The sequence below is a fragment of the Monopterus albus genome, unplaced genomic scaffold (assembly GCF_001952655.1).
Source record: "Monopterus albus unplaced genomic scaffold, M_albus_1.0 scaffold82.1, whole genome shotgun sequence".
Taxonomy (NCBI): domain Eukaryota; kingdom Metazoa; phylum Chordata; class Actinopteri; order Synbranchiformes; family Synbranchidae; genus Monopterus; species Monopterus albus.
The window spans coordinates 2,038,079-2,050,528 of NW_018127962.1; the positions used below are offsets into that span (position 1 = coordinate 2,038,079).

At 40.5% G+C, this 12,450-nt stretch overlaps 1 protein-coding gene and 1 long non-coding RNA gene across 5 annotated transcripts in view; one reads left to right on the top strand and one right to left on the bottom strand.

The window, feature by feature from the left end:
- The window catches only part of cspg5b (chondroitin sulfate proteoglycan 5b), a 14,281-nt gene extending 9,612 nt beyond the window's left edge, over positions 1-4,669 (bottom strand). For 2 of the 3 annotated variants that reach the window (XM_020606977.1, XM_020606976.1), the window contains exon 1: positions 4,070-4,669. In XM_020606977.1, coding sequence (XP_020462633.1) covers positions 4,070-4,151 — 82 coding nt within the window. In that variant the 5' untranslated portion in view covers positions 4,152-4,669. The remainder of the gene's footprint in view (positions 1-4,069) is intronic. The other variant, XM_020606975.1, reaches the window with a different exon arrangement.
- Positions 4,670-6,411: 1,742 nt separating this feature from the next.
- LOC109963983 (uncharacterized) lies at positions 6,412-11,585 on the top strand. Of its 2 annotated transcripts, none has more exons than XR_002275460.1 (3): positions 6,412-6,537; positions 11,071-11,318; positions 11,429-11,585. It is a non-coding gene; the product is annotated as an uncharacterized LOC109963983 (long non-coding RNA). The 2 variants fall into 2 exon arrangements; XR_002275459.1 differs by having other exon boundaries at positions 11,071-11,289; positions 11,429-11,583.
- The last annotated feature ends 865 nt before the right edge of the window (positions 11,586-12,450 follow it).

Consider the following 12,450-nt stretch of genomic DNA (forward strand, 5'->3'; position numbering starts at 1 on the left):
CAGCTGTCTCAGGAGTCCCACGAGCCAACCAGGCTCGAAAGGACTCCTTCTTCAGCTTGACGGCATCCCTTACTTCCGGTGTCCACCACCGGGTTCGGGGATTGTCACCACGACAGGCACCGGAGATCTTACGGCCACAGCTCCGAATGGCCGCATCAACAATGGAGGTGGAGAATATGGTCCACTCGGACTCAATATCTCCAGCCTCTTTAATCTCCAGATAACTATGATGAAATTACCAGGGTTTAGCTGCTCAAACTAGACAAAGAGCCACAGAGGCCATTATACAGCTGTTTTCATAGACCGAGTACTCCTCCACATGACAGGTCATTTAAATTTGACTCACTTCCTAAAATCAGTGCCCCAAGTGCCTCCTTAACATAATCTTATTGTCAATGTTACATCAATGACAGAGCACTAAAAATAAACAAAGACACGTACAGTATATACACATCTAACATTTTTTGGAATGGAGCTAATCCCAAGGTACTGACTCTGTTCCCTTAGATAATGATTGTGGCCCAAGGATGAGGAAAGATGAGATCTCAGCAGTTTTCTGCAGAAGTGCCTTAAGGCTGCAGCAGGTTAGGTAATAGTGTAATGTTACCATATACACTGTAAAGTTGGCTGACCTTCACAAACAGTATGAAATAAAAATTGCAATAGGCACAAAATTGGTTAATGAGAAAGCTGATTTAAGGAAAAAAAAATGGCCCAGCAGAACACATGCTATAGTTTAAGAGCCAAGTGATTCATTGTCAAAGAAATCAGAACAGGACTGTAATCAGACTGTGGTAGAGTAGGATTAGGCAGATCAAATGTTGGACTAATGTGCTCTGTTGACTGAGACTGGGTGAGGATTAGATAAGGATTTAAAGCTACAGGTTAGAGGCAAACTGATCGGGTGCTTCTCATGTACTTAATGATCGGCAGACAAAGTTCTGCACACATCGTTTCAGAGGCGGGGGGTAGACAGAGATCAGGGGAATACAGACAAACAAGGATTCTTAAAATGTTACATGCAATGAGTTGCCTATGTGCCAGTCATTATAGCTTCGTGCTGTGCAGCCAGACATAGTTTAAAGCCACAGAACTATATCCAAAATTTAAGTGAAGATTCCAAAGTAACCAAAATACCAAACTTTAAATTTCGTTATCTTTGGACACAGCCAGGCATTTCCCAGGTTTTTACTGTGCTAAGATTAACTAACTGTTGGTGGTAGCTTCATATTTAGTGTACAGACAGTCTTCTCATCTGACTCTTGGCAAGAAAGCAAATGTGCACTTTTCCCACAATGTTAAACTTTATCTTTAAGGGGAAACACTTTACAGTTTGTGGAATATTTTTCTTATACTGGGGGATGCTGTTCCCACATGTGTCTCATTTTCAAAAAGCCAGTTTCAGATTTTTCCACTGAGCTGGTACATGTGCGCAAACGGCCAAACTCATCCAAACACTTGGCTTGGACGGCTTCTCTCCCACTGCCACCCTGAAATCACTAGGCCCAATGAGATCACTACTTTCAGTGTCTGGCACTTCATTCAGAGCTAATACAAAAACCATCTGAACGTGCCTGGAGTCACGAAGACTACTGGTGGCTGAGGAATCATGAGATTCGCCTCACACACTCACACACACACACAGTTGTTGCCATGGTGAGATGTAAAGAGGTGCCATGTTGAAAGGAAGAGTGGGGCGAGGGGTTGCAGTGGAAACAGAGAATCCAGTGTTCACTTTCTCTCTTTTGTTTTTCAGTCAATCAGCAGGCCAGTCAGTAAGCGTTATATGCTAACTCCATCTCTGGGAAAACTGAGCTGGTAGGAACTCAAATGCTTCAGTGTTGGTGAAAGAGACAGGCAGGCCCCACTGGATAAAACTGATGACAACTGATTCAAATTTCATTTAAAGGTTCAGTCCTCCAATTTTTCCCTGTTGACAATAAGATGTCACATCCTGTTTGCGCCTGGCAGTCTTCTAGTGATTACAAGAGCAAAAGGGACCGTGAAGAGATTACAAGAGCAAGATGAGCAAATTGAATGCACAAGCCTTTGCTCAGAAATTTGATTTCCATCTTAGAAATGGTGAGATTTGTGCCTTTGACTCAGCTCTTCACCTCTGCCATCATGGCAAGCATGTCGCCATAGTAACATGTTTTATCTGAGGTCACTGTGATTGGCTAGAGTGTTGTTTCCCAGCAGCCTTCACCTTTCCAGTGAGAGCTATGGGCAGGTATTCTGCATAGTGTTGTGTGGACACAGCTAGTCCATTTAGATTAATTCAAGAGTTATGAGGTACTTGGTGCCAGCTACACCTATCTATCTATCTATCTATCTATCTATCTATCTATCTGTCTGTTTAGTATATTATTTAGTATTGAAACTTTTTGAATTGCATGTACCAATGAGCCCAGTTGTTCACCCCTCTGACCGATCAGCCTGCAACCTCCACCCATTAATCTGTGTGCATTTTAGCTTTTCAAACTATATATAGTATTCTCCATAATCTGCTTCTCTGTGTGTGTGTGTGTGTGCCTGTGAAAGAAAAGGCATCAGGGAGATGCTGATCTGATCTATTGTGACATTTCATGAGCTTTCTGGAGCTACAGGGCAGATGGACCTCACAGTATGCACTCACTCAGACAGTGAACACCCAAACATGCATGGGAGAGATCCACAAGAGTCTGGATTTGATCCATAATGAATTACATGACCATCAAGGAAAAAGTGTGTTCCTGTATGTTGTGTTTGCATGCATATGTGGACTGACTAACACAGGATATTAATTGGCAACCACTTTGACAATGGGTTTTTAAAGCTATATTTCCACTGTGTTGTGGTTTTACCTTCTTATGTGCTTGGTTCATACTGTCTAAGTGTCACACAGAGAAAAATATATCTTTTTCTCACACTCTCTTTTCGCCCCAAGTGGCCAATGAAATAAATGAAGAATCGGCTAAGGCTGCACTGTTCCTAATAAATCACATAGCCACAGCCATGGTCTCTGGGGTTTACTGCATGAGAGACAGGTCGCCAGGCATACATTTACCAGTCAATATGTCACAGTTAACGCCTGATTTCACATTGAGGGCGCGAGATGCGGCGAGAATTGAGGGCGGTACAGAGGCAGCGCGTGCCCACGTGAACCCCGGCGACCCTCTGCGCGCACGAGCCACCCTGTTGCTGGGCAGTGTCAAAATGAATTTCCTAATTTCTCATTTCTGAATTTCCAAGATGTTCCATATTCCCACTACTCAGCCCCATGGTGTGTGTGCCAGACGGATACACGGAGCAAAGGCTGCCTGTGTCAGATTTCCACATTGCCTCCCTCCTCTCAAGGGGATGGACAGTGAATGAGTGAGAGGAAGTGGGTTTGGCTGTCTCGGGTTTCCACTGACTGTCTGGAGGAATTTTGCCTTTTTAGCACCCTGGATGGGCCTCCTGTAGCCTGGCCACGGTGCACCTAATCCCGCCTTTGTCTGGACCACGCACCGCCGCGGCTTCAGTAGGCTATAGATGTCTCTGTCACCCACAGGTCTATGGCATTTGTTTAAAAATAAGTGTGCATATTAGTAGAGCTCATAACATTTATAATAAGTCAGTTACCTTAGAAGAAATATAGGTCTACATGAGAGAGGGGTTTTCCTCTGATAGGTGGATAGTGGTCACAGCCAGCGGTTCAAGTGCCATTAATTATCAGTACAGCGGCTCTCAGCATGAGATCATACCGTTTGGCTGCAAACCCTAGTGGTGACTGACGATTAGAAATGCATTTAAAATGTGAGTGTCTATATTACAGATGTAAAGATCATCTCATCACTGCCACGCAGGTACAATAGATTCTCAGAACCCCAGTGGTGGCAGCAGAAAGATGATTTAATATTAACTATTAATATCCAATTTTGAAATGGCAGCTGTATCCCCATGGTGCATATGTGGACATTTCCATGCCATGCCAGTGCAGGTGTGATTTGATTCAGGCACGTGCGCGCTTTCTTGCACAAGCACACACGCACACACAAAGGCCTACATGCACGCACAGGGTGGGACTCCGGTAGTGCAGCGGACTTACCGTGAGCACACAGGGGGATGGTGACCATTGAGATGGTCAGTATCACCTGCCAGGTCCACAGACGAGTGTCACCGCGCGCCATTACGCAGCCTATTCCCTTTGACACACTGAAGCGATCTGATTCCGTTCCTCTAGTCACCGGTCAGACAGTGGGGCTGTACGATAATCCTCACAGTGGATCCTCCAAACTTCAGATCTTGCCCGTCTTCTTCATGTCGCCGTTATCTCCCCAGCGTTTCGTGTGCGCCTGTGAACCGTTTAACGACTCTGGTTCGGTCCCATATTGTCCCAGGCGGGTGCCCTCTCCTCCACACCTTTTGCGCGCGCGTGTCACTCTGCGCTCTGGGGTCCGTCGCCAGCCCCGGCAGCACCAGGAGGAGTTGTAGTAGTAATGCGCGTGACCGGCGGAGGGTCTGCAGACGGGATTTTAATGAGCCGGGTTTGTCGCTGCCTGCATGCGACCCGTTAAGCCTTTCCCGGCAAAGCAAAGCGCAGCACCGCGTCGTGCACTGTAAATGCTCGTTAATGTCCAGCCTCAGTTTGCTGAAGCATATGGGGAATGGGGCTAAGTGAGAGATTTAAGCAGCCTCTGTTAACACTATGAGTCAGTATGCTTCATTTTTCACCACTGCTGTGTGTGAACATGCTGTATCTAAGATTCTCCCTCTCTCTGGGTGGTGTTTATGTCAGGGGGCTATATGTGTACCTTCTGCTTTTGGCCAGCAGAGAGAGGTGCTTATGTGCAAAGTGGGTGGATGATCCTCTTATTGCTTTATTGTGATATAGGCTTCAGACAGTGGCATCTGCTGCTGTACTGATCACCATCCACCCACCTTTTCCACAGGCCACCCGCCATGTAATTTCCCACAAGACGCCCTAACACACACACACATCGCTTTTCACACTGCCTGTGCACCGCTATCTTTCTGTCTATCACCCTAAATACCACAACAGAATTGCTTCCAAACACATATGTAATCACTGGTTTGACACGAATCAATTTCCCCTTCTCTTTTCCTCTTTTCCTCTTTCTGTCACAAACAGCAAACAAAATGGCCTGCAGAGGGCGAACTACCCGCTCTCCACCAAAATGGCATTATGTCAAATACATTATGAAACCATTAAAACCAAATGCTTTGTTTCTAGTGAATAAATTACAGTATCACTCATTACTTAGTGGCTAGGCAGTGATCCCAGCTCCTGCTGTGTGCACATCCTTCAGGAAATCCAAACTGAGGCCATACCTCAAATCCCCACTATGGCTGTAGAGTTGGGACCTGGCGGAGTGAGAGAGGGGGAGAGAGAGAGAGGGTGTGTGTGATGGGATGCAGAGGATGGATGAGATGGGTGAGCAGTGAAGAGAGGGGGCTGGAGAATGCTGGAGATAGGGGGGGAAATAAATTTTCACTGATGAACTGCCAAGCAGAGCAGAACAAGATTGCTTCCACGCCCACCTGCCCCCTACACAGACGTACACTCACACACATGTTTTTGCCATTATAAATACACACAAGCACATACATCCTATCCTCCAACCCTCAGCCATTCTATAGTCATTAAATTTTTTACAGTCTTTGGCTTTTTACAGACAATACTAGTTAGTTTTCAAATTGCATGGGGACAGAAGAGAAATATTTTCTTGCACAGGATGAACAGATGGATCTTACTGAGAACCAGAATGAAAGACTAGAACACCTAAGTTGACGCCAAGCTCTGTGCGTGCATGTGTTTGTGCATGTTGTGCTCAGGCCGTGTCAGTTTTTCCATCCTGTGTTCCTGTGTTGAACAGTGAGGGGTGGACAGGATGTCCAAATCTCCTCCAGTGCCTACTCTGAGTGTTGTTGCAACATCAACTCTTGGGAGAACGAGCAGCAGCTTATTAAACTATATCTACACCCATAACACCTAAACATATGACAGGTAACCGTGTGTGGATTGTCACTGCACCAGAGTTTCTATTCATACTCAGCTGTAGGCTGCACACTCATCTCTTCAGTACACCAAAATACACCTTCCTTATCCACATGGATAAATTTGCTTTTATCTTGAAAACAAAAATTGCTTATATTTCCCAGCATGCCAATTATAGACACTAATGCAATGGGTCCCAACTTGGGGGTTGTGACCCTCAGAGGAGTTTACAGGATAATGAGGGGTCTGGAAATGATAAGCAAATGATATACTGCAAACACTATAACAAAAGTTAATTAATCAGGCTGCATTATCTCACTGGCAGAGAACATAATGAATTCCTTCAATAGGACCTTTAGGTAGGACTGAAACATGCTGCCGTCCACTTTAAGAGAGATGTTCTAAGCTCTGATGTAGGACTGTGAGGAAGTATGGGAGTGGCATGAAACAAAAGTGAAAAACAAAAGCAAAAACTTAACTGTCAATTTGAAAAATACAAAAGCTATTCTCAGGATTGCTATTGCAAAGAAGTACAATCTCAAGATGAGCCTGGCTTTGTAAGTACTTCAACTATTGTTCTGATCATATAGTTCATTCACAAGGTTCATTTTCAAGCAGCATTAATGTGTGGGGTGGAAATAAAACTGGAAATGCAAATAACAGTGATAACAGTAAGGTCTAGACCTTACTTTGTAAAGTGTCCTGAGATGACTTTTGTTGTGATTTGGCGCTATGAAAATAAAATTTGATTTGAAATAGCTTTCTAAAATACCAGTTTTTACATTTGATGTTCACAAAACATTTTCTCATGAAGTACAAGCTTTTATTTAAAAAAATGTTGCTTGATTTGTATATTGTAAAATATCCTGATCTTCCTCTGAGTAACTGTGATGTGCTGCTCATTTTCAAGCAACATTAATGTGTGGGGTGGAAATAAAATCGGAAATGCAAATAGCTTGCTACACACATGGACAAAATTGTTGGTACCCTTCTATTAAAGAATTTTTTTATTTATTATTACTTTTGTCAGTTTCACGTTATTTCAGTGACCATTGTGAGTTTCTCTTTCTTTAAGGGAAGGTACCAACAATTTTGTTCGTTTATTATATTGTACACATTGTACACAGAATTGAAGGTCTAAGCTGTGCTGATCTATTTTGCTTAAACATAAATAACTTGAGAGCCCTTTGTCGCTATGTTTCAAACGCACACTGAGATATAACATTCAGTTACTGTGAAACACATCTTATTAAGTTAACACTAGGCTCTTCTTAGAAAGTATAATCAGAATAAATGAATAAACAAAAGTCTTGATGGATCACCCTGATCAAATTTAAAAGATTTCTCAGGACATCTCTCAAAGCTAATTCAGTAAGACCTAAGCAGACTATGATGTCCATAAATTGATATGAAGGCTTTTGCCCTGTGCTCTCATATATCACATACAGTATCTATCAATAATATACTGTAAAATGGAAGTTATTGTGTCACCTGTTCCTAAGGAAAGACTTTTTGTAAACATGAAGAGTATCTCCACCCTAACTATTAATACAGTCTCTCACTTCATTGTTACTGTCGACACAATGGATTCCTTTGTATAAATACTGCAGTTTTTACATTTCAAATATTTGCATGGTTTTTCTGCCCTATGGAAATCCGAGTTTGATCCTGTGATTATGTTGTTATTGCTGAGATATTTCTGGAGCTACATTTTAGACAAGGATATAGTTCATTCTAATTAATTACTATGGTTTTCCAGAGATATTACTAAGATGACTGGAGTTGGCTTCTTGATGTGGTACTCATGCTTAATCTTGTGTCTGTGAAGGGGAACAAGAGATAAAGTCGAGAAGATGTGAATATTTACTGTATGTGCTGCATCGGTAAAAATCTGACGTTTGTGTTACAATGAATACATTTTATATATTTGATTTACCTTTTACCTACACTGCTAACATCTAAGAACATAAATGAAAATTGAATGTATTTGATTTGTTTATGATTTGATTCAATAAATACTGTATATTTATCATTATTTGCTTTGTACAGTATAAACTGAGTAACCTCTGGAGTGCTGAAAATGTGGCGTTAAGATAAATGTCACATCATATCAACAGTAAAAGTGAGCTGAGCATCTACACCCTTGTGCAAATTAATTGAAACTAACTGCAATTTCTCATCTTTTCATAGGTAGTCATGAATTTATGCAGGAAAAAAATCATAAATTTACTTTTTTTTTGTTCCTTTTTCCTAAGGAGATGCTATCTCATCATTTTCTGATGCAATAATCAGTAGACACATACCCTATATTACATCATCTGTGAACATAGTTCATATAAATAGTGATCTGTGCTTTTAGGGCCTATCATTTCTAAACCAGTTGTTCTACAAAATGGATGCAACACCTAGAACGTGTGCAAGTATCGTGGTTTTACATGAACACACAGGAAAGACCTACAGGGAGATAGCAGGAGCTGTAGGTGTCAGTCTTGCAACTGTGAGCCATGTGATCAAGATGAAGGAAACAGGCTCTGTTTCTCCGAAATGCAAGGGGAAATGTGGTCGAAAGAGCAAAACCACACCCAGAGATGATGCTTACTTGGTATGGTAAAGTTTGAAAGACCCTAGAAAAACAAGTGATGCCTTATTTAAAGGAATAGAAGTAAGTTCAAACACCATTTGCAGGTGTCTCTTGAAGGTAGGCCGGAAAGCCCCTGACCAAAACTATGAAAGTGAAACATTATAAATGGGTGTTGAAATACAAGAAGTGGACCAAAGACGACTGGAGAAAAATCCCTTTCAGCCATGAAAGCCATTTTTTTCTCTAGGCACGGTGAAGTCAACATGTTCGGAGGTCACTAAATGAAAAGCTCTGCAATGCCCACACCGACCAGAGAGTAAACCACCCACAAAAAAGATGTTTTAGGGTTGCTTCAGCTATTATGGCATTTGTAACTTACATCCAGTTCAGGGCATGATGTGCTCACCACAATACACTGAACTTCTCCGCAGAAAAGTTGTTTCAGAACTAAAAAAGTTATTTCCTGATGGATCCAGTGTTTTTCAACAAGATTTAGCCAAATGTCACACATCCAAACAAGTGAAGAATTATTTTTCTATCAAATTAACACACTGGACTGGCCTGGAAACTCTCCTGATTGTTGTTGTTTTCAGGGTTTGATTTGCACAAGGGTGTAAATGATTGCTAGTTGGGTAACATCCATCCATCCATCATCTATACCATTTATTCCTGAATAGCCAATCCCAGCTGACATTGGGCAAGAGGCAGGGTCCACCCTGGACAGGTCACCAGTCTATCACAGGGCTGACATGTAGACAAACAATCACACACACTCACACTCACTCCTACGGGCAATTTAGAGTCATCAGTAGCCTACACTGCATGTTTTTGGACGGTGAGAGGAAGCTGGAGGTAGTTGGCTAACAGAACACATAAATATTGAGAACATTTTTCTGAAGGTAATTCAAGGTAACTGCAAGGTGCAAGGTGTTCTGTTGCATAAAAACAGTGTAATTTGTCAGTTTTAAAAATGGCTCCGCCCACCCTTCTGATTCTTTTTATCCACATTTCCTTCAGTGTGACTGATAAAAATGCAAAACAAAAAGACAAACTAACAAAAACTGTTTTAAGTTCTTCAATTCAAAGTAGTTCTTCACATCACTGAATTTTCATTAGTAAATGAATCGCAATTAAAATAAAGGTTCTAGAAAAAAAAAACACCTTTACCTTTTTTATATACTTATTAGCTTATAAAATAGGGAAGACCAGGTATGGTTGTAACATTTTTTGCTTCAGCACATGTAACTTGCAGAATCTTTTGGATAAAGTGCATTGTCTTACAGGCACATAATATGTTGAGCTTCCTTTTTGAACGTACGTTTTTATCTGGTGAAGGTAATTAGACAACTGACGCCCTGTGTCTGTGTCAGTAAAAGACCAGAGAAATGAAGCAGAGCAAGTTTTGTGTGGACTTTATGTGACGTAGTGGTTCTTCTACTTTATATGGCAGTCCTAGGGCAGTAAAACAAAAAACACATCATGGCTGCTTGTATAACCAGGTGATGATAACATGAAACACTCAAGTGCTTTCAAGTTAATGAGATTTTACAGTAAGGCAGACATGCAGCTTTGTATTGTTTTACAAACAAGCACAACTATCACTAGCCTAATAAAAACCATTCTAGCAAAAATAAACTGCAAATAAATCAGTTATACTGTAAACACCATTGGATGTATTGCTCTAGAGAGTTTATTATGTTCTTGCATGAAAAAACATTCAGAACTAATTAAGCTTTGCCCATTAGATTAACATTTTACATTTTGAATGACTAAGAATGAAACAGAAACCTCATTGCAATGTTTCCTCACTGAGGCATAACAATGGCCTACTGTAATCTCTATCTGGAAATAAGGTCATGTTTTAAAAATATATTGTACTGGATATTTGTCTTCATAGAACACTTCTAAGTGTTTACATATACTGTAACAAACTCACCATAGCTTGAAAACAAAAGCATATAATTAATCAGGCTGCATTGTCTGACAGGCAGGAGATATGCTGAGTTTCAGTTTTGAACTCAAAAATTAATCAGGCAGCATTGTCTGACAGGCAGAAGATATGCTGAGTTTCAGTTTTGAACTCTTTCAGTGGGACATTTAGGTAGAGCTGGAACACATTGCACTTCCTAGGAGAGGTTATATGCAGTACTCTGATGTACGAGTGGCATGAAATAAATGCATGAAACTACTGTAAAGTGAATGTACAGTAGCTGTTACCTAAGTGGATGTCTGAGTAAGTAATTTACCTTCAACTACTGTTCTGATCATATAGTTCATTCACAAAGATCATTTTCAAGCAGCATTAAAGTGTGTGGTAGAAATAAAATTGGAATTGCAAATGGTTTGCTAAAGCACCTGTTTTAACATTGGATGCTCACAAACAATATCATTTTCTCATGAGGTACAAGATTTCATTTACAAAATTGCTGTTTGATTTGCATATTGTAAAATATTGTCATCCTCCTCTGAGTAACTGTTTGGTGTTGTTGTTTCTCACCACTTTTATTAGGAAAGGTAACGCCGCGTCTTACAACACTGAGGCCTGCTGCAATGGCTCCTCCACCGTCCCCGGCACCTGGGTCAATGGCGTCGACACCATCCTCCGCACCATCTTCAATGGCATCGCCTCGATCCTCAAAGCCTTCTTCTCCGGCATCGCCTCTGTCCTCGGCTGCCCCGGCGTCACCGAACTAATTGGCAAATTCCTTTTACCACTTTGAAAGAAAAGGTCAGATAAATCAAGGAGAAGTAGGAAATGTAAACTATTCAAACTCTTTCAGAAGTTAATTTCATCTGTCTGATGAAGCTGATGTACATTCAAATGTCATATTTGTAGTTGTCAAAATAATTTGTTCAATTTCTTTAAGGAAAAGGACCATAAGTACAATACAACTGACTCATTCCTTCATCTCCAATGATCTTCAAGACTATCAACATTTACAAAGATCCAAGATGAACAACACACTTTGCTGATAATTTGTGGTTTTGAAATCAGCCTTAAAAATAAAAATTCAAAAAATGTCATCATTTTTTTTCTTGCACATTTCAAAGGACCAATACATTAGAACCAGTTGGACCAGTATGACTCGTACACAAAATGCTCTCTAACAGTAACAGCTGAACTGAACCAGTGACCAAATATGATCTACAACAACTGTTTATGAGCCTTTGTGTCTTACAGTCTATGAGCATGTGATAGTATGCAAATTAAAAATCCATGCAAACTATCATCAGCAAGTCTACAACAACTGTTTATGAGTCTTTGTGTCTTACAGTCTATCAGCATGTGATAGTATGCAAATAAAAAATCCATGCAAACTATCATCAGCAAAGACATAAAATTATTTTTGATTGTGGAAAAAGAAAACCTAGCAAAGACTAGGTGAAAAGAATGATAAACATCTCTATCATCCATGTCTAGAAGGATCAAATCAGATCTGTCATCAAAAATAAAGGCAGACATGTAAACTATTCAAAAACAATATTTAGACATGTAATGTCACTACTGAAAGATGTATTGACTTTGGCTACAAATAGAAGTGTATTAAATGGTCAGGATTAACATTTATTACTGACTGGGGCTTACACACTTTTGTTGTATACTGTATAAATATTACTATATTGCCAGTATGTAAATGTTAAATCTTGTTTTACGGCACTGTGACACTCCTACTTGGTTTTGTGAAAGGGAACCAGAAATCAGTTACCAACCAAGCACGTTTACAAAATACTTTACTTAACATTCTTACACTATAAAAATTTGACACTTTGACCTGTTTAATCAGAATGATGTAATGTGTCACAAAGGCCATATAATTTGCCTTTAGAAAATGTTTTAAATAGATTTAAAAAATGAATGCATCAGAAAATCCTTGGAGGTATATTACTT